Source organism: Remersonia thermophila, chromosome 6 (genome assembly GCF_042764415.1).
Source record: "Remersonia thermophila strain ATCC 22073 chromosome 6, whole genome shotgun sequence".
Classification (NCBI taxonomy): domain Eukaryota; kingdom Fungi; phylum Ascomycota; class Sordariomycetes; order Sordariales; family Chaetomiaceae; genus Remersonia; species Remersonia thermophila.
The window spans coordinates 846,389-866,726 of NC_092222.1; the positions used below are offsets into that span (position 1 = coordinate 846,389).

The 20,338-nt window shown below is 57.2% G+C and overlaps 7 protein-coding genes and 2 non-coding genes across 9 annotated transcripts; 3 read left to right on the forward strand and 6 right to left on the reverse strand.

Annotated features, from left to right (window-relative positions):
• Window positions 1-380: 380 nt before the first annotated feature.
• VTJ83DRAFT_6414 (uncharacterized protein) lies at window positions 381-1,790 on the reverse strand (the record flags this gene model as incomplete). The annotated part of the gene is made up of 1 exon (XM_071013123.1): window positions 381-1,790. One exon carries the CDS (start codon window positions 1,788-1,790, stop codon window positions 381-383), a length of 1,410 nt encoding a protein of 469 aa, XP_070864041.1.
• Window positions 1,791-2,887: 1,097 nt separating this feature from the next.
• Window positions 2,888-2,959, forward strand: VTJ83DRAFT_t140. Its single transcript has one exon. It is a non-coding gene; the product is annotated as a tRNA-Thr (tRNA).
• Window positions 2,960-3,221: 262 nt separating this feature from the next.
• On the forward strand, window positions 3,222-4,263 carry VTJ83DRAFT_6415 (uncharacterized protein; the record flags this gene model as incomplete). The annotated part of the gene is made up of 2 exons (XM_071013124.1): window positions 3,222-3,966; window positions 4,037-4,263. 2 exons carry the CDS (start codon window positions 3,222-3,224, stop codon window positions 4,261-4,263), a joined length of 972 nt encoding a protein of 323 aa, XP_070864042.1.
• Window positions 4,264-4,436: 173 nt separating this feature from the next.
• Window positions 4,437-4,519, reverse strand: VTJ83DRAFT_t150. The gene has a single exon. It is a non-coding gene; the product is annotated as a tRNA-Gln (tRNA).
• A 1,502-nt stretch (window positions 4,520-6,021) lies between these two features.
• On the forward strand, window positions 6,022-6,569 carry VTJ83DRAFT_6416 (uncharacterized protein; the record flags this gene model as incomplete). Its single annotated transcript, XM_071013125.1, has 2 exons — window positions 6,022-6,423; window positions 6,516-6,569. 2 exons carry the CDS (start codon window positions 6,022-6,024, stop codon window positions 6,567-6,569), a joined length of 456 nt encoding a protein of 151 aa, XP_070864043.1.
• Window positions 6,570-7,433: 864 nt separating this feature from the next.
• Window positions 7,434-9,119, reverse strand: VTJ83DRAFT_6417 (uncharacterized protein; the record flags this gene model as incomplete). The annotated part of the gene is made up of 1 exon (XM_071013126.1): window positions 7,434-9,119. One exon carries the CDS (start codon window positions 9,117-9,119, stop codon window positions 7,434-7,436), a length of 1,686 nt encoding a protein of 561 aa, XP_070864044.1.
• Window positions 9,120-11,975: 2,856 nt separating this feature from the next.
• On the reverse strand, window positions 11,976-13,398 carry VTJ83DRAFT_6418 (uncharacterized protein; the record flags this gene model as incomplete). The annotated part of the gene is made up of 2 exons (XM_071013127.1): window positions 11,976-12,511; window positions 12,621-13,398. The coding sequence occupies 2 exons, from the start codon at window positions 13,396-13,398 to the stop codon at window positions 11,976-11,978; spliced, it is 1,314 nt and encodes a 437-aa protein (XP_070864045.1).
• Window positions 13,399-14,769: 1,371 nt separating this feature from the next.
• On the reverse strand, window positions 14,770-16,146 carry VTJ83DRAFT_6419 (uncharacterized protein; the record flags this gene model as incomplete). Its single annotated transcript, XM_071013128.1, has 2 exons — window positions 14,770-15,963; window positions 16,033-16,146. The coding sequence occupies 2 exons, from the start codon at window positions 16,144-16,146 to the stop codon at window positions 14,770-14,772; spliced, it is 1,308 nt and encodes a 435-aa protein (XP_070864046.1).
• Window positions 16,147-18,212: 2,066 nt separating this feature from the next.
• On the reverse strand, window positions 18,213-20,162 carry VTJ83DRAFT_6420 (uncharacterized protein; the record flags this gene model as incomplete). The annotated part of the gene is made up of 4 exons (XM_071013130.1): window positions 18,213-18,470; window positions 18,545-19,174; window positions 19,250-19,545; window positions 19,628-20,162. 4 exons carry the CDS (start codon window positions 20,160-20,162, stop codon window positions 18,213-18,215), a joined length of 1,719 nt encoding a protein of 572 aa, XP_070864047.1.
• Window positions 20,163-20,338: the final 176 nt, after the last annotated feature.

The window sequence follows — 20,338 nt, forward strand, 5'->3', positions numbered from 1 at the left end:
CTCTCTCCCTCTCCCTCTCTCTTTTCTTTTTTGTTTTTTTTTTTCTTTTTTTGTTTGTTTTAACGCGGTCTTGCTTTATTTCTGGTCGGAGGTCTGTCGTCAAAATAAGGTTCAGCCTCTCCCTCCCCCCTTGCCAAAAACCTGTACTACTATGGCGAGCAGCCACACCATTTCTTCAGCAAGCTGAAGTAATACGTAGTCGATAAAGGTTCCCAGACTGAACGGTTGATCTGCTTCAAAGACACCTTCTGATCAAAGACTTGGAAATTGAAAGAGCAAATAAATATTCAGAACACAGCCCTTGACGCTCTTCCCTTTTCCGTCCAAGCTCTTCTGAACGCCCAAGCTTTCTCTTCCACCAACCAGCTCCCTCATTGCCATCACGCCCATACCACATAAGCCCACTCCTCCATGTCATCCCTACCCGTCGGCAGCCCCTCGCCTGGCTGCCAAAACATATCTGGCACCCGCCCTCCAAACTCCACGTGGCCACGATCCGAGTCTAGGCACCTCCCCAGCCCGGCCACCAGCGTCACGATCATCCGCTCGCCAAAGGCGCCTCGCTTTGCGGGACATTGGTGCTTCCCCAGAGAGAAGGGCACGTACGCCGCGCGCTGCAGATGCGTCAGGGCTGTTTCGTCGAAGCGCGACGGGCGAAACGCGAGCGCGTCGGGACCCCAAATGGAGGGGTGGCGGTGGAGGGTGGTGATGTTGGCCGCGAGGGTTCGGACCTGCTGAGGGTGGTAGGTTCGGCTCTCGGCGGTGCTTTCCGGTGCCGTCTTCTCCCCGGCGGAGAGGAGCCTTGCGCTGCTCCGGTAGAGGTGCTTGTTGGATGGGTAGAGGCGGAGACCTTCCTGCGCGCGGAGACGAGTGGTTAACGGCGGTACCGATGACGAGGCGAACCGCCTCAAAGGAAAGGCCGCGCATGCCCACTGACTTACCTTGGCCAGCTTCAACGCCTCCCCCTCTCGCCGAGGGTCGCCCAAACACCCCGGCACGTCCGCGATCCTGCGCTTCGCGTCCCGATACGCCTCCGGCTGGTAGTGAAACGCCGTGACGAACGTCAGCAGCACCACCCGCCAGAGCGTCTCGTACTGCGGCATCAGCAGACCGAGCACCTCCTCCGGGCTCAGGATCCTTTCGCGGTTGTCGTCGCCATCATGGCCCGGCCCCGCCAACGAGGACACCGCGGCCCCCCTGATCTCCCCCAGCTGCCGGATCGTCGCGTTCAGCAGCGCCGACTTTCCCACCTGATGCGGCGCCCGCTTCGAGCGCAGCCATTGCTCGTTAATCTCGCGCGTGATGATGATGAGGTACTCCCAAGGGATGCCCGCCGCGCTGAGGCCGAAGCTGTCCTGGAGCACCACCGCCAGGACGACGCACCGCACCAGCTCTGCCAGGCGGACCCTGCAGTTGTCGTTGCTGCGCCGCAGATATCCCCTCTGAGACTCGGTCGAAAGCCGAGCGTTGATCAGCCTCTCGGCGAGGTAGTAGAGGTTTGCCCAACGGCGGTCCGGGCGGTTGAGGATCCCAGAGACGGCGTTGAGGAACCGCTTGTGCGTGGTTAGCGACTCTGTAGTGAGCGAGTTTTCGATGCCGAAGGCGGCGCGTAGACGCTGGTTCTCTGTTGCCCGTAGCAAAAGCCGCTCCTCAATGGTGGTGGCTCCGGCGTATTTGAAGTTGGCTATGTCGAGCTGAGTTTTAATCCACTTTTCGAGGGCTTGGGGTTGCGGACGGTAATAACGGGCAGCCAGGTACAGACAGACCAGGAGCGTTAATGTGAGCAACATGATGAAACAATGAACTGAGGAAACGACTTTGTGCATTCCCTTTTGCGACATGAACGGAACACAAGAGGCCATCGGTGTACCGAGAGCTGCCTGCCTGACTTTATACCTCCCCAAGGGCACTCTGGAAGCTTCGTTTGATTCTGAGAAGCACGGTCCATACCATCACAGGGCCTGGGGGTCTGATGGTGATGGCGTATTGTGAGGACCCGGGAGGCTGCAGGATGTGCTGTCATTGTAAGCGTGTTGGTCTTTTACTGCTGCTGCTGCTGCTGCTGCTTCTTTTTCCTTCGATAACGGCCACGAATTCCTGTGTGAATGTTCATATCCGTCTCTGTTGTCAATCGGAAGTCAAAGAGAAAAGGTTAACGCTCACTGGGAGCCAACAATGCAGTCACCCGTGTAAGTGACTGGATAAGTCGGCTCTGCAAACGGTTTCTGCATACTGCTGTGGCAGATTCTGTATGAAGAACCTATACTCGGGATGTAGCAGCAGGAAACACTCCTAGCCGTTAAATTTCCTGCAGATACACCCTTGGGCATACCTCTGGTATAGTGAGCACAAATCTGAACGATTTAGAAACAAAGAACTGACTTCCTATCGACGTTTGTTTCCTAAGACGCCGAGAAAGGGGCTTGGAACAGCGCCTTCACAGAAGAGAATCAGGACCATTCGGCCTTTCGTGTTTCTTGCGTAACCTGCTCCTAATTCACCAAAGGTTCGCTTGATATTCCTATGGAAAGTGTCGGAAGTGACTAGAACACAAGGCAGCAAAGAAGCGCCGCAGCATGGACCTAATGCTGGATGCCTTTCAATGAATGCTCTATGTTTGCTGCGCCTTTCCTGCCACTCGCCTTGCGTTGATAGGGGAATATTGATGCTGTTGTCAACCCTGTATCCCCAACTTACTCTTGTGCTTCAATAACATGCTCTTTCCACTTCTCTCTACTCTCCCATATTGACGTGTTCAAAAGAAAAACAAAAGTTCGTTTGAGGCAGCAGATCCCTGTGGGCTGGGCAGAGGTGTACTGTGTAGTCCAGTCGATCCTTGCATAAAACGCTCGGTACCCGGCCCACAATCCAACAAATAATTGGAGTCGCCCGCATGGCTCAGTGGTAGAGCGTGTCACTAGTAATGACAAGGTCGTCAGTTCGATTCTGGCTGTGGGCATTTCCTTTTGCATTTTTTTTTCCTCTTTCTCATTTTGCGCCTCTTTCTGAGAAGCTTCGAAATTGGGTCGTTTTGTGACTTGGTTTGTTTCTCTTGTCAAATCCTTTTGCTCTTCTGCCGCAAAGACAACCAACCCATCATCTTGGTGGGTTCTTTTTTGTCACCGTTCGACCCACCATCATCAGACAAAAGTTCTGAAGCCAATCTACACCCAGCTCCTGCCCAGTAGAGGAATCCCGGTCCAAAGACCAAAGATCCAACAATGGAGCGCGACTCTTTTCCATCGAACCTGAAGCAAACCCCAGCCTCTCCATCCATCTCATGGACGCTCGCATCCCCGCTCCCCGTCCCTGACTCGGTCCTCCGCGCGGTGCACGCGTCGGACCAGGCCATGTATCCCGTCGACCTCCCCTACGAACGCCTACGCGCCTGGATTGGCGCCGCCCCGGATCTGTCTATCTACTACCCAGCCGCCCAGCAAGACCCGCATCTGTCCCCGGACCTTGAGCCTCATGTCCGAACCATCAATGCAAGTAGCACCGAGGAAGTTCCGAACATCTCGGCTGGTCAGCGGGCGAAGGTGAGGGTCGGCAGCGTGTCTAATGGTGATGACACGGAGGGTTTCACTTCAGCTCGGCGGGAGCCGGCGATGGCGGGCGGTGGAGTGGTGGTTGTCCTGCCGCTGCGCCGGCGACACTGGGACGATTTGCTGGCGGGCAGGTTGAGGGAGGCCGAGATCGACCCGGGATGCATGTTCCCCCCAGACAGGAAGCTGGGGGAGGCCGAGATCGGGGGTCAGGCTGTGGGACAAGAAGAGGTTGGACTCCATGTCTATCACGTTGAGCGGTTCGAGGATGGGCATGAAGAGGTTGGGGGTGGTCGCTGGGCTGCTGGAGGGGGAAGCGAGGGCTCTCAGAAGAGGCGACCTCGGTTTTCGGAGGTGGCTCTTGCTGAGGTGGCACGGCGGGCAAAGGAACGGCCGGCGTGGAGGATTGTTGGGATGTCGGGTAAGTGGAGAGCGAGGTTGGTGTCTTGTGTGTTGGAATCGAATGAGCGGGCTGACCACGCAGCGTGCAGCGCTCACAGCGACAGCGGCCGGGGAGAGGACGTTTCGGACGCTCGGCTTCAAGCCCACCGGCTATCGAGAGGTGCTTGTTGCAAGAGACATTCCAGCTGCAAGCCGTGCCGGTGCTGACGAAGGGCAGCGGGCGGACATGGTGTGTCTTTTCCCAGGAGATGAGAGTCAATTGGGGGATTCTGCCGTCTTGTCTACGTCAAGGATGGTTGTGAAGTACGATATCTAGTCAAGCCTCTTGCCACGTCCTCCCGGCTCATCGAAAAAGAAAGCTCCCGACGGGATACCAAGATTGAAATGCTTTTTATGGAAGATGGACCAAGCCCATGCCAGGGCGGCCAAAAGGGAGAGTGCACAAAAGGCAATCGCCCCTGGGAGCAAATGGTTTCGCGACAAAAGTGAAGGTCCTACCCGGAATCGAACCGGGGTTGCCGGAAAGCCAGAGGCATCAGAATCCGGAGTGATAACCGCTACACTATAGAACCTAGACTTGCTCTTGGATGTCAGTGGTCAGAGATTGTTCCTCTCAAGTAGTTACCCACTTGGCGACCCACTTCCCTCCGCTCTGCATGCACCCCAGCGATGATCGTCGCGCGAGCCGTCCGTGATGAAATCACTTCTGATGATTGTCTCGTTGCAGGGCTCTGAACGGCACTATTGTGTTGCAGTTCCAATCTTACGAGGGATGAAATGAGCCCTCACTCATGTCCAGCCTGTGACAATCTCAGAATGGAGGTGCTGGGCGCTGTTGAGTCTGGTCGACTCGAGATCTTCCAGAACCGAAAATATCTTCGACAGGCCGACGGGTACACGAGCCTGTGTCGGACACCGCTCGTTAACCTTAATTTTGCCCCACCCGGGCTGGAGTCGTTCCTGGTCTGGTCTCCACCTTACCCCGGCAGCGGCAGAACCCTTCCTTCGACGCCTGCATGCCTTTTTGTGTTACATGGCTGAGGTGGTGGAAATAGGGTTCACGGGCAGTGTTTAATTTGGATTGCCGCAGGCCCTGCAACTACCGTACCCTGGCCGTTGACTACTGTGCACATCCCCGTTCCCGTCGCCCGTGATGATTCGCTGCCGACCCCATCAGCGGAGCATGCGAGCGCTGGCACGGCCTTGTCTTGGTCTATAGTAAGACCTTCGAGATCTACACATGCCGATCTCCCAAGTCAAGCTACTGCGTACATGCTGCGTAGCAGACAGCCCAGCCATGTGGCTAGCCTGCTCCCGGCGGAACAGAGGCGCGCACGGTCTTCTTCGAACCTCGGCTTGGCTGCCGTCCGTGTACCCACTCGACGGAGCGGTGGCTTTGGAACTTGAGACATGTTCGATGGCTGGTAGCTCTGTTGATGTTGGCTCCAGAGCTTTCTTCAGTCCATGGCAGTCAAGTGTGAGATATGGGCTACAAGCCAAAGTTGAACCCCGGCCCCTTCTCCTGACCATTCCATCGCATCCTCAGGGGATATGGGGGCCCCCCAAAAAAAGAAAAAAAAAAAACATACAGGAAAACTTTATGTAACACCAGCTGTTTCTCTGTTGCCTTGGCTAGGGGTCAAGCACTTCACCGAAGCGCTTCAGAGTACAGCACATCGATCCAGTATCAGAAGATCCTGCAGGGGTTACAAATGAAGCACGTCTCTGTAGGTGTACACTCGGCACGTCATGCCAAACGATTTCACACCGCCGCGGGAATGTTGCGGGGCGTTTCTCCAGGAAAGGAAACCGTGATGTCGATGCTTCGGACAACGGTGAAGCGGGCTGGAAGGACATGTCTGCAAGTGGGAGGGGGGAAAGCAACCCGGGGTTAGGAAGCGGTGGTGGGATCGGCTCCCATCTCAGCATATAAGGAGGTGTCCTTCTCACACTGCCGGGCCTTCCCACTCCTCCATCATCACCAGCATCCTCAACTCCAATCCACACATCATACTATCCACTAGCTACCAGCTCTCACCTCTTCCAACAAACTTCCGCCTCAACAATCGCCAAAATGCAGCTCACCAGCGCCTTCACTCTCCTGGCTGCCGCCATGACCGTCTCGGCCCTGCCTAGCCCCGTCGTCGGATCCCTCGGAGGCCTCTCCAACCTCGGTCTCGGAGGCATCCTGGGCGGCAGGCCGACCGGGGGCCGGCCCAACACCGCCAACAACGACAACCAGGGACTTGCCTGCCAGGCCAACCAAGTGACGAAGTGCTGCAACGAGCAATTCGTGGATCAGACGAAGCAGGCGGGGGGACTGCTGGGTGGCATTCAGAGCGTCGTGGGCGTGGATCTCCTCAGAGAGCTTCTCGCGAGCAAGTGCACAGACGTGGTGAATGTGCTGGGTGACGGTCCCTGCGGCGCTGGCAGCCACACGTACTGCTGCAATGTGAAGGATGGCTATGTCCAGCAGGTAAGTAAAGTGATACGGCTCGCTTCCCATTTTGGCCCTTCCCCAGCATACGAGAAAGAGGTCAAAGGACGCATGCTGACACATACTCAAAGGATGGCCTTGTCAACGTCAACCTTATCCAGACGTGCTCCCCGGTCAATCTCTGATTTGCAGGTCACGGACACGATGACCAGAGGGTGGGAAGAGCGTCAAGAATATTGACCGGTCAAGGGGGTGGAAAGCCGGGGGCAGATGGTCGGATGATGGCTCAAGAGTTTCTCTTCTTCAATAATAATCCTCTTTCTATACAGGCTGAGAGTAGAGCTGTTGGGGCCATGTCGCCTTTCTAATCTATTGTCTACATTGGCCATTCCATTATGGTTGGATTCCTGTTGCTAAAAACCAGGTATGCCGTAAAATCTCCCAAAAAGGCCTTTGACTTTCCGCAACTGGTAATGGTTCATGCAAAAGCTACGTCGACAGAGTAGTTTACATTGTGCGTCGTTCGACAAGACGAGGAGGATGATGTGGTAACCACGCCCAGCAACGCTACACAACACCCTAAACCCCCATCCCAGGCTCAGCAATGGCCCAAGCTTGTTTATTTACGCCTTCCTTTTCATGCTACATCCCGGATCTGAAGTAGGGCGCCTCAGGCCGTCCCTAAGCGCCAGTAGTGGTTTTGTAATCCCCAAATTCACGCCAAGAGACCCAGCTCATCTACACAACAGAAGAGACAGGCGCTATCAAGGCAACGATGATTGCATCTATGGGCTGCCGAGTACTTTTTGGCATCGTTCCGTGTGTCAAGTGGTCTAAGAAAGCTGCTTCCGGTGGTTGGGCAACGGTCCCTTTTGTGTCCGCCAGCCAGACCCCGAAATGTATCTGTGAGATAGCCCATGGATTCTCCCCTCTTCTTCGTGGGCACTCCAAGAAAATAAGAAGAGCAGGCTGTTGCAAAGTGTGGTGTATCAGAGTTCGGAACTCCCCCCCCCTAAAGATGGCGAGGCGATGCCGTGCCTGCAGCACGGCTACTCAGCCGTCTTGTCAAACCCTGATGCCGCCGGAGCATCCGGTGTGCACTGCTTAATAGCAGCCTTGCAACCGTCTGTAGCACAGCTCTCCATGGCATCCAGTGCCTTGCCGTCCGCCACGGATTCCTGCCCAAGCCCACCTAACTCGCCGTGAGCTTCAAACTGGTGGATGATGCCGTCGACCGCCCCGCGCGTGACTCCGTTGCGCTCAGGAGCAGCCAGACTGCCATCTGCCCCATCGTCACCCGAGCCCTCCTCCCAAAGACCCTCCTCCTTCATCCACTCCTCCGCCCACCACGGCCATCTCAACAGCATATCCACCGCCAGAAACCAGGCCAGCTTCTGCTTGCGCCGCGCCCGCTCCTTGGTCTCCTCATCCGTATGATATAGCGTCCCCACGATCTCATGATACGCCCTTCTGGCACCGCCCATCTCCCCGGCGCGCCTCAGCGTCTCCTTCTTCAACCACTCGTCGTTCCTCGGCACCCCGCGCGCCAAATGCACCAGCGGCGTGGGCCTCCAATCCCGATCCGACAACCACGCGGGTCTCGCATGGTGGGCCTCATACGCCGGCACGACGCCGACGCTCTCCCAATCCAAGACCGCCGTGAGCTTGAACGTGACTGGGTCCAGAAGGAGGTTATGTTCCGACAGGTCGTCGTGCCACAGGACGCCCGCATCCTCGGGGCCGTTGTGCTCGGGCACGAGGCGCGGGATGAGGGCCTTGAGACGCTGGAAGATGGCAAGGACGCGGGCGTGGTGGCGGGACACTTCGCGGTCCATTTCACAGTACCAGGGCTGGTTGGGGACGGGGGAGAGGTCCCGGAGGCGGCGCTCGAGAAGGCTGGCGCGCACGTCGATGAGGGAGCGGGTGGTTGTGAAAGGGCCGCGGGTGCCGGGGTAGTAGATGCGCTTGTCGAAGAAGAAGTCTTGTGCGACGAGCCGGCCGAGGACAAAGCCGTTGCCAGGGCCGATGTCTCTGTCGAGCTTTATGCCTGGGGCGCCGGGGGCTTCGCAGGGCTTGTGGTTCGGTGAGGGGCCGGCAGGCAGGGCGGCGTCTTCGAGCGGGAGAACGTGGTCCGCAACGTCGGAGAAGTAGATGCTCCCCAACTTGCTGAAGCGCAGCGCGACGAGCTGCTTGACGTGCTGCGCCAGCTCGGCAAAGACAGCGACCCTTGCCTCTTCAGGCATACGCGGCCACAGCGTGCGCAGAGGCTGGCCGGGCATCATCTCCATGAGGATCCATTCATGGCCGAGCTCGTTGTCGTCGCTGGACGAGAAGGCGATGACGCGCGGGATGGGCATGGAGGTGTGACGGCGGACGTACTCCATCGTGGCGACCTCGCTTTCGGTCTTGAAGAAGGGCTCGACAGGGATGGAGACGCGAAATACGTAGGCTTTGCCCTCCCAGTCTGGGTTGGTAATGCTGTACAAGCGGTTGAAAGTGCCCTTGGCAAAGTACGTGATGTCTGATGTGGCGAGGTCGGGGAGATGACTCGCAAGGATCGCGCGTATGTTCTTGACCCAGCCTTCATGGTCATCATCAGGCCAGTAGCGCTCGAGATAACCATATTCTTCATGGCTGCGCCAGTATCGGTGGAGGTCCGGAGGGATCGGTCTTCTCTGGTGAGTGTCCGAGACACGGATGGGCATGCCGGTATCGGGAACGGCCTGGGAGCCCATGCTTGCGACTGTGAGTTCTTTCGAACAGCTTTGCTCTTGTGTTAGTTTGATGGGACTTCCGGTTTATTTCGAGAGGACGGTCAAGGGTAGGATAAAAACCTCGGTAGTAACAAGTGGAACAGGTTAGGAGACCAAAGGCGGTTGCCGATGAGGAGGACGATACGCCAAGTGACGGAGAAAAGAAAGAAAGTCGGAACCCGAACTTATGAATGAGAGTTCCAGTTCCATTCATGTTAGGAGTTCCACCGCTTTGTGTTGTTGTACGTGGTTCACGTTCAGGCTCTGAGAGCAATTTAGGAACCTTAGGTTTCTTAGTGTGACTCTGGATCAAGGTTGCTGGTCATCCAGGATTATCGATTATGACCGTTAGTAAACAATGGGACAAAGCCCCTGATCTTTGGATCAATACAAAACGACATGAGCTACCTGCAACTGTCTATTATATGAATTGAGCACCCACATAATGAGACCCTTTCAGCCGCCACGTCTTGGGCTATTCTTGAGTGACTTGGGGTTATGGCTTGTATCTGGTGTTTGGCAGACGCTGACAGTGCGCCCTCAAACCCGAGAGCTTGGGACTATTAGTACCGGCACTCGCCACCTGACCACGAAGGATGACCCTGCTTAAGGGCCCTCAGACTTATCTTTCTCTTCTCATCGCTAAATATGGCAGTGGGACATCCATATCTGTTGTGCCTTATGACTCTCAAAAAGCGATATTGGTTGTACGAGCGAGCTTTGGACGCACTGGTGGCAGTGTTTCACGTTTGACTGGCCATCTTGCTCGGAAAGTCCCGGAGAAACCAAGAGAATTGCACCGATGACCCTTTCCAATGGCATTGACAGAATAGCCAGAACATGAAGGATCATGGCCATGTAGATTGTCAGTATCGTTTACTATCTATGCGAGTCTCAAGTCAGAGGTCCTCCCACAATGATTCACTCTTTTACACAGGGTATCCGATAGCTATATGCCAGTCTCGCTATACACGTCCGAGGATCTCATCGGGCGTGGAAAACTTTGTGGTGATGGCCATCACCTCTCCAGCGAAGCAAAGGACGCCACTCAATACGGTCACTTCCTTAAATCCCCCATACGTGTCCAGCAAGGTTTCATCCACCGGTGGCCCAAACAGAAACGCTGCGGAAGCAATGGCCATGCCAAGGAGAGATGGACCTTGCGGCTCTTCTCCATGAGCCATGATGGATGTTCGAGATGTTGGAATGGATGGCGAAGGGCAGAGAGTGACAGCAATGGTCTTCAAAGGATTAGCAAATGAACACTTGGGCACCCAATGAATCAGGGCGCTCATGGAAGCCAGAAAATCTAAGAAAACGGAGTCATTATGGAATCCAGGAGCACATTGCGTGGACCAGAGAGTATATAGTGCAGATCCGTACAAGGTCCTCGTTCTCCAAAACACATCCCCGGGCACCTCGAGAGCATCGGTGATGTGCTTTCAACTGCAGCCCATGCACCAGGGGAGCCGGAAACTTTCCCACGTGCCTGGAGGACGGCTCGGAAATCTTAGAGCAAGACCAGAGGCAACAGGGAGCCAGATGTTCCTGTTGATTGCATACCTTCGTCGATAGCCTGATAGCTCCGAGTTCTTGCAACGTGTAGCAGTAAGCTTCCTCTGGGACGGGATCAGGGTCACTAGCGCGGCCGTCGGACCCGTAGTACGGACGGCGGGCCCGGTGGGGCCCGGCGGAGGCGGTTGGGGGCCGGAGCAACAGGAGCTGTGATTGGATGGCTGTCTAATGCGCCGAGTTTTCGGCTCCGAGACGCCCCACGAAAGTGCCGACTCAGCATCCTGTCATGAGCAAAGAGGAAGAAGACGTATGCAATCCCAAATAATTACAGAATAGGGTGCACACAACGGGAACACACACTTCTTTTTTTTTTTTTTCCGAAGCCACGTGTCTGGACAAAATGATTCATTTTACTTTAATGTTCTCACAGTGGGGTGGCACATGGATCTCTTCTTCCAGGTCTCCGACGTCCCCGTGGCACTGACACGTTGGTGGGTGGCCATCTTGAGACCGTAGGATGCATGTAAGAAAGCCAGACTTGGCTATTGGCTGCCGGCTAAAAACCCCGTCTCTCCAGGGCCCTATTTTCCTTTTAGTCACTCACGGACGCCGTTGGTCCTCGGCGAGGACGTTGTCTGAGCCAACGTCAAAAGCACCCTCCGGACCTATTGTCATGGATGTGGGACTACACCTGGACTTCCGCAGCCTCGGCGGGTCAGGATTCTTACCACGCTGTCGCCGTCCAGAGGCTTGTGGTTCTGGCTGTGGAGCTGTTGACGCCTCTTCACAAAGAGACTTGGTGGGGGGCTCAACCCATGCCATCGCGTCCTCGTTTGCTTCTGGTGCGGCAGGAGTTTAGGAAGTGACACTGGGAGGCAACAGAAGCGAGTGAAACGACTCGGAAGGGAGGGGGCTCTGTGATGGCACGGTTCTTCCATCCTCTACCTTGCAGCATGGTAATTGTGAGGATGGCATGGCTGGCAGAGTCCCCCCCAACCAACACAAAATCCTCGATGTTTTCAAGTCCGTTACGGCAACGCTTCTTCCCCTGCCCGGTCTTGACAGGTTCTCAGCAACCCTACGAAATGAAATTTTGTCCGCTTGTCCATAGGGATCCGTACCACTTTAGAACCAAACTCTGTTCGTCCTTCCTACCATGTCCCTTACTTGCACCATGAAGCCGAAAGTCAAGCACGCACTGGCTTGATGGGTATTTCCTTTTCTCCACACCAAAAACACCGGACCTGTCCATACGCCATCCTCTTCGCTTGCACGCCGCCCGCCAAGCCCCTTTCGTTTTTCTTCAACGTGAGCCCCAAAGACCTACATCAACCCCACAAAGTAATCCCAGTACTGGCACAGCGCCCTAACGCTCCATTCCTTCAACTTCGCACCGAGTCCTTCGGCATCCAGAATCCAGGGGAGATACTTTGTCTCCCAACCACCTCCCAACCTGCCGCGGCGGGCGCATTCCCAGCGAGCCTTGCACAGCTCCCAGTAGGCCGGCATCCAGCCGGCCTGCTCCCACCCCACAATCGCCACGACGCGCGGGTTCGGCCCGGGCGTCACGACGATGTTGCGCGGATGGAGCGCGCCGTGCGTGAAGACCACAGGGACGTCCGCAGGGAAGAGGTGGGGAGGGGGCACGGGCGGGGAGAACGACGGGTGGTGATAGCCGGAGAATCCACGGTGCTGGCGGTGGTGGTAGCCGTAATGCCGGGTGTGAGAGAGCGTCGCGGCCATGGTGACCAAGTAGTCGTGGAAGGCGGCGACCGTGGGGAAGGGCCCCGGCGGAGGCGCTCCGGCGGCGACGCAGGGCCGGAAGACCTCATCCTGGATGGGGGTGTGATCGACGCTCCCTGGGTGAACAGTCAGGTTAGCCATCCCCCTTGCTTGGCCGGGCCTGCTTGGGGAAAACAACAGCCCCAAAAGGAAGAGAAAAGAGCGAGACTGAACAGAAAGACATACCAACAAACTCAAACCCCCCCAGCCTCAACCTCCGCCACATCCGCACCCACCCCTTCAGCTCCACGCACACCGCCTCGCGCTCCCTCTCCGACATGCCCGCCCACCTCTCCTCCAGCACATCCCCGCGCGGCATCTCCATGTACACGCACCTCTCCCCCGTCGCCGGATCCCGCCGCCAACCAAACACCTCCGGCACCGGCACCTTGCGGCCCTCGCTGCCCGGGCTTTCCCAGCCGTACGCCTCTCCGGCACCGCCGGCCACGAGACCCCTCCAGGCCAGAATCATGGCCTTCCCCTCGGCCGGTTTCACCGCTTTGCCGTGCTTGACCAGCAAGTCGTGCGAGGGGTAGCAGACGGTGGCCATGGCCGTCGCCGCCGCCGTCTCATCATCATCATCATCCGACATCAGCTCCGCCTCGGCTCGAACCTGCGCTGGCGTGGGTAGGTCCGGGTAGATGTTGCCCGGCAGCGGCGGGCGGCGGAAGAAGGATGAGTGGGCGAAGATGACGTTTTCCCCGGGGGGGAAGAGCGGGGTGACTTCTAGCGGGGCGAAGTCATCCTCTTCTTGCTGCTGTTGTTGTGGTTGTGGTTGTTGTTGTTGTTTTGGGGGTTCTGGGTATTGGAGGTTGCCGTTTGTGGTAATGCAGGACTCGGTGCCGGTCAGGGAGAGGTTGGAGATGGAGTCATAGAGGGCTTGGAAGGGGTCATGATATTCGGTCAAAACATCAGAAGGGTGGAGTGCGTGCTGCTGGGCAGGGTGATAGACCGTGGCCAGCATTTTCGATAGGCTCCTCTTTTGTGTGCGTGAGCGAATGAGTCGCAAGGGAGGTATGAGACAGCGGCTGTCGTGGAGTGCTGCTCAGAGCACTAGAAACAATGTTGTCCGTCTAAGCTGAGGCTGAAGAGATGATCGGCGAGGATCCGCAGCAGGAAGAGGTATAGGTAGCCACCACCAATCTCTGCTGGCATGCACACGCACGCAACCGCATGTACGTGGACACGCACAAACAATTTCTCTCTCTTTTTTTTTCCCTCTCTTTGTGCCTCTGTTCCCGCTCTTTAAGTCGTTCGGAAGGACCCGGAACCCTCATGGAGCGGGAGGTGTCTTATCTTAACGGCGGCATGTTCCCAAGCGACGCCTGAGCCCGGACTACGTGGTTGGGCAATATCGTCGGCAAGGGCCCTGGTGGGTGTCCGACGTGGCCGCGCGACCAGGTCGACCAGGGCCGGAGCCGCGCAATGTCACCTCTTGTGCATTCTGCCATCACATAATACCAAGCCCGGGCTACCTCTTATCAGTTAAGCGGGCGGGAAGGGAGCTGGAATACCCAATTCGGGTGCTGCCGGGTCCCCGTCGATGGTGCGATGACGCCTTGGGGATGCTCAATCATGTCGGCTTTGTCGGATCGCCTGGCCGGCCAAGTGAGCCAACACAGCACTCAACCGCGGGGAGACACAGAGGGTCCACGCAAACATCCGATGCCCCAGGAAAAAAAATCCTTGGGGACGGACCGGACCGAAGATTCCACTCTTCCCGACGCGTGGCTCCACCCAACCGGAACTGTGGTCCGTTAATCCCCGCATCTTTGATCCCCGCAGCTTGGTCCTAGGCCAACTCCGCCATGCTGAACTCTGAGCAACTGGAGCTACACAGTAAAGCAAGGCGGTGGTTGTGGTAGCGAGGCTTCCCCCCTCAGGACAGCTGTAGACGCGTATTGCATCACGATTTCCACACAATGATGATCCATGATTTATAGCTATGCAATTTCTCTTGGATTGTTCGCCCCTAAGCATGCCCAGGTAATGCAAACCTACGCTTCCTCACATGAATTTAAGGGGCTCTCCGGTATGAACCTAAGCCTAAGGTCATCTCGCAAATAACCAGGCCCTGTTGAGCTTCACCCCTAAAAATAAACGCCCTTCTCCCCGGAGAAAAGCGCTCATAAAAAACGCACCCCAACGCCAGCCTCTGTTGATGTCCGGAATCCCATGTGTCCCTAGCCCTGTTGTGGGGCCTGTCCGAAAGCCAAAGCCTAAACTCCGTTCCCTGGTATCATGTTGCACCTCTTCTCAAGCCATAAACGAACCAATCCGCACCCCGCTGTGCTGGGGTCCAGCGAAGTGAAGCCGAATCCAACGCTCCCTCAAATCACGCACAATCCATCGCTTCCCCGCCCGCCGCCGCCTCGTGTTGCTGCTGCTGCGGCGCCGGCCCCGGCCCCTGCCCCTGTGAGCCCTCCTGCACATCCTTGACCACCTCCTTCCCCTCCGCCTCATCATCCACCTCCACCGACTTCCGACACACCGGGCACGTCCCATGCAACTCCAACCACGGCCTCACGCAGTCCCCATGAAAGAGATGCTCGCACGGCAACACGACCGCGCGATCGCCCACAGCCATATCCTCGACGCACACCACGCAGCGCGGGTCATGGAAGCGTGCCGTCTTCAGGGTTGCCTCGTCTAACACCACCTCGCGCGCCCGCAGCCGGTCGAGCGCTTTCTGAGACGCCGGCGGCGCGCCGCCTTGCGGGGATTGCTCGCGGAGCTGTGTAAGAATGCGCTCAAACGCCTCTTGTGTATAGACAGCGTCACCAAAGACGCCACCCGCAGCGGGGTTGGCGAGGGCGGCGATGAGCGTGGCGAGCAGCTGGACGGGGATTGGCGAGAAAGTTGGGGGCGTCTGTTGCCCAGGCTGGGGTTGAGAATGGGGTTGCTGCTGCTGCTGCTGCTGCTGCTGCTGTTGCGGCTGGGGTTGCGGCTGAGGCTGGGTGTGGTGGGTGGGTGTTTGCTGGGCGGCCGGGTTGGGCTCACCTGCGCCAGTGTTGTTGCCGGTCGGAACGAACGGGACGAAGTGGAAGAGGGGGACGAAGTTGATGCCGAAGAGCTCGAATCCTCCGGGGCCTTGTGAGGCGTTTCCGGTGGGCGGCATGGCATTCTGAGCTGGCGCAGCGTTTTGGGTGAGCGGAGCATTGCTCTCAGCGGTAGGCGAGGGATTCTCTGGAGCCGGAGCTGGGGCCGGCGCTGGAGCCGAGACAGGAGGCACCACAAAGCTGAAGTAGGTTACAGGAGGCCAGTTAATGGTGCGGAACCGGAACGTGACGCGGGGTGGCTCCTGCGACTGTGTCTGTGTTTGCGGGGCTGCGCTGTTCGTCGTGTTCGTCGTGTTCGCCGTGCTCGACTCGGTTGCCGCATTCTCGGGGTGCTGCGCGGGTGTGGTGGTCGCAGGCCCCGGTCGGGATTCGGCTGTGCTGGTAGGTCGCTGCTGTGGCTCGGGAGCGCCAGGGACCGAAGTTTCATGTCGCCGGCCGTGGAAGTGACGCGGGTCATACTCCGGGTCGATCTGCATGGTTATGGTTAGCCTATGCTGCGTACTTGTCGCGTACCCAGGTCGCTGCGAGGGTTGCCGTACAATTTCGGTAGACGGGCTGTTGCAGGCAGGGCAGTCCATGCTCTCGCCATCGCGCTGCCACTGATGATGGCATGCATGGCAATACATCTCATCGCGATTCGAATGGTCGTCCATTGCGAATGCTGCTGCGGGGGGAACGCGCTCAATGAGCGACGATGGTTTCTCGTCAGCGCTAATGAGGTGTGTTGTTTGCGCGGTTGTCTGGTGTTAGTCAAGTTGCCGCCAAGCGATCCTGCACTTGGAGTGATGCTTGTTCAGCAGTTGTTGGAGGAAAAGTATGTTGTGGAGTAGGAACTGTTTCGAAGGATGGCAACCGGAAAGTAAATAGGTATGTATGAGCACGAGACATACATCGTATTATAAATCAGGGGATCTGTCGCATGAATGACGCCGCCGCCAGGCCAGCCATCCGAATGCCTTCTTGTCGGCCTCCCCTGCCTTTCTGGAAGCTACCATGATGCTCCACGCGCCCTCTGCCTTCCGCCGTCTTCCATAAAGTGGGTCCAGACCCACCAATCAAGGGGGAAATGCGCAGACGGGGCTCCGCTAACCGGGTACTGCTCCCTCAAGACTCTCGGAGTCGTGATGCGCCCTTGAAAAGCAACAGATCGGAAGAAACAGCTTGGCGAGCAAAATCCCATATGATGTTGAGGCTTTTGGAATTCCAAACTTGCCATCACCATCAAAACCAGGCCCTTGATTTTAGGGTATGTAGCTCTCCTTGCCATGTCCAGTACTAACACAGGCCCGCGCTCATTGGCCACCCCATTTTCCATCCCAATCACGAGCTCCCTTCAGGCCTCCTCCTGTCTGCTCGATGCTTGGGGGCCGGCCAGCGAGGTTCTCAGGCCACCAAGCCAACACAGGAAACCCGAGGGCTGCCGCTTCTCTCAAGCGTTTTTTACCCACAATCCAGGGCAACGCCAGCCACGTCTCAGATGTCGTGGGCTTCATCAATTGGGCCGCTCTCCCCGCCAATCTGTCCAGAGTGGCTCTGGGTAACGTTGTCATTCCCTGAGGGACGCGCGAATCACCTGAAAAGACGGATGCCCATCCGGCTTAACCCGGGACGACACCTGAGGTTTGGAGCTCGCCACAAACCCTCCGAGCGGACCCTGTGTTTCACGCATCTCCCCGTCACCCAGGCCGGCAATCTACGACGAGAAACTCTACCTCAGGCATGCTAAAAGAACCAGGAAGTTCAGAATGCCGAGCAACTTGCAGTCGTCGAGTCCACATCACGTCGGTGCCGGCCGCTCTGCTGACGAGAGCAGGTGTAAGTCGCGCCTCCACAACCTGCCCTTTTGGGACGCGGGTTTGATTTACGGATCTCGGGTTCGGGTTCGGGTTGGGTTGGCTGCTTGGGGTTAAATGTGACGAGCCTTCAAACGAGTCAAGCGACTCAGCTGACATCCTTCTTCACGGACGACCCCTCATAACACCCTCGACGGGAAACCCTGCTCCCCCTCCTCCAAGGAGCGAAGCGCAACCTGATCCGTCAAGTGCCGCGGAAAGAAGGCCGAAAGAGTCGTCTTCAAGACGTGAGCCGACAGCGACAAGTGCCCCTCCTCCCTCAACTTCCTCAAAAGAACCCATTGCTGGAAGACACCATACCAGCGATGGTCGTCCCCTTCTCTGGGGTGGATTTGATGCCATTGTCCTTGTATCGGCCGAGGCGGCGGGGCGAGCTTCTTCCAATGACTGTCGACAAAAAATACAGTTATCCCTCATGGAGTTCATCGTGGTGCAGGACGACGATGACGGCTGGCTCCTCAGCTGTCGCCAAATGGCACAGTATTGTTTCTTGCGGCCGGGAGTCCATGGTCCAACCCATCTTTAGTCCTTGTTTGTCAAAGGAAGTTTCTCGACTCATCTGTGACTGGGGATTACCCATGATATTAACACGCCAATGAATGACATTGCACTTGGATCATCGGAAGCCCATTGTAATTCCATCATTATACCATACATATCATGGCCATCAACATCGTCTACATGCTGTTAGGCAGCAAATAGCAGACAGTACAACTATCCTCCATAAGGAGGGGGGAATCACGCCCATAGAGAACCATACAACCCAGCAGGTATCAACAGTAAAAGCAAAAACAACGGCAAACCCTTCCACACATTACACCACCGGCAACCCAACCAGCCGGGGCCTTCGAGCGAGCGCCTGCCTTCTAAACGAAGAAAGTGTACATCCAGCGCTTCCAGGTCGGCATGGCAGCGAGCTTGGCGCGGTCGGCGTTGATGACATCCCAGTCGAGCTCACGGCGGCCCGTGTCGAGGTCGATCTGGTCAGTGCGGAGCCAACCCGTGCGCTTCCACAGGAAGCCACCGATCCAGAAGATGATGACGACGGGCAGAGCCATGTACGACTTGAAGAAGCCCTCGACGTCGTTGAAGCCGCCGCCAACGGGGCAGATGGAGACATAGAGCTACAGAAACAGAGCGCGTCAGCAACCAATCGCAAAACACAATTCGCATATGTCTGCAGAGGATAAAAGCCCACCTGAGCAATGAGGACCAAGATGTTGAGACCCAGGCCGATGTACGAGCCATAGACACCGCCGACGGCCTTGAAGGGGATCTCGTCGAGGGAGCGGCCCTGCAGAGCCCAGGCCTTGCGGAACCGGATGTGGGCCAGGCAAATGGAACCCCAGGTGAACAGCGCGGCGAGACCCGACAGGGCGAGCAGCCAGTCAAAGACCTCCGGGCCGGTGGCGCTCAGCGACACATAGGCAAGGGGTCCGAAGGCAAGCAGCGTGATGACCGAAATGAGCGGACGGCCAGAGCGGTCGATGTAGCTGAAGACCTTGGGGGCGTAGCCCTGCTGGGCGAGGGCAGTCAGGGTGCGCGAGCCGCCGTAGACGGATGAGACACCAATGGACAGGACCGAAACGAGAATGATGACGTTCATGAACGAGTCATAGCCCACAAGGTTGGCGTACTTGCCCACCAGGACGAAGGGCGAGGCGTTAACGTCGGCGTAGGGGTTGGCGCCAAGCAGGTTATCATCGGTGTGGGGGATCAGCAGGCCGATGAAGAACAGGCCGAGGATGTAGAAGAGGGTAATACGCCAGAAAACCTGCTTGATAGCACCGGGCAGCGAGCGGAGCGGGTTCTTGGCCTCGGCGGCAGCCTGTTTTCTCTCATGTTAGCCAATGCCGTTCCGGAAGGATTCCGATCGTGTCTATCGTTGTGAACCTCTACATACCAGACCAACGAGCTCGGTTCCCGAGAAGGAGAAGGCGGCCGTAACGAAGACGCTGCAGAAGCCACGGAAGCCGTTGGCGAAGGCACCGGGGTCGTACCACAGCTTCGCGCCGCTGTATTCGTCATAGCGGCTGCCCGAGGGGCCACCGCCGCACACGAGGATAACAGCAATAAACATGAAGACAACCACGGCACCCAGCTTCAAGACCGAGGACCAAAACTCCTCCTCGGCGTATCCGAGTGTGCCAAAAACGTTGATGATGAGAATGGCAGCCCAGAAGATGGTGATCCAGACGGCTGCAGACGAAAAAAGGTTAGTCAAGACTGTCCCCATGAGTTTTCCTGGGCGTGGCCCGAGATCAAACCGCCCGCTACGTACCAACGCTGATGCTCGAGTTCCAGTAGCCTACCGTCATGGAGCAGACTGTCAATTCAAGCGGCAAGACAATGGCCCACTGCATGACGTAGTTCCAGCCCATGGCGAAACCCCACGAGGGATCGATGAAGCGGGTCGAGTAGGTGTAAAAGCCTCCAGAAACGGGATACATGACTGCGAGCTCGCCGAGAGCATAGACGGTGTTGAACATCATGACACCGATGATGGCGAAGTCGATCAGAAGGGTAGCAGGACCGCCGGTGCTCAGGGCCTTGCCGGAACCGACGAAGAAACCGGCGCCGATGGAGCCGCCGATGGCAATCATGTGCATGTGGCGGGTCTTCATGGTGCGGTCGAGCGAGTCGATGGAGCCGGTGCCCATGTCGCGCTTCCCGAAGGACCGGAGGTTGAGGCCATTGCGCGTCCAGAAGTCCTCCTGGTCACGGGCTTGCACGGTCTCGCCGGCCGCAAAGGCCGGGGCCGCCTCCTTCTCGGTGGGCGTCGACGTGCCCGCGGCACCTTTCTCCTCTAACGACATGGTGATGACTTGAAGGGGATCGGGGATCGGGTCCGACCTGGTTGGTGGGGAGAGGATGGAGAAGGAGGAAGAGGAGAGAATGGGAAGAGGGGAGGGGGAGGGGATGAGAGGATTTATGAAAGTGTTCCCGGCTGATCCAAAGTAACGGAGAGAACACCGGCGTTGCGGCTCTCCTA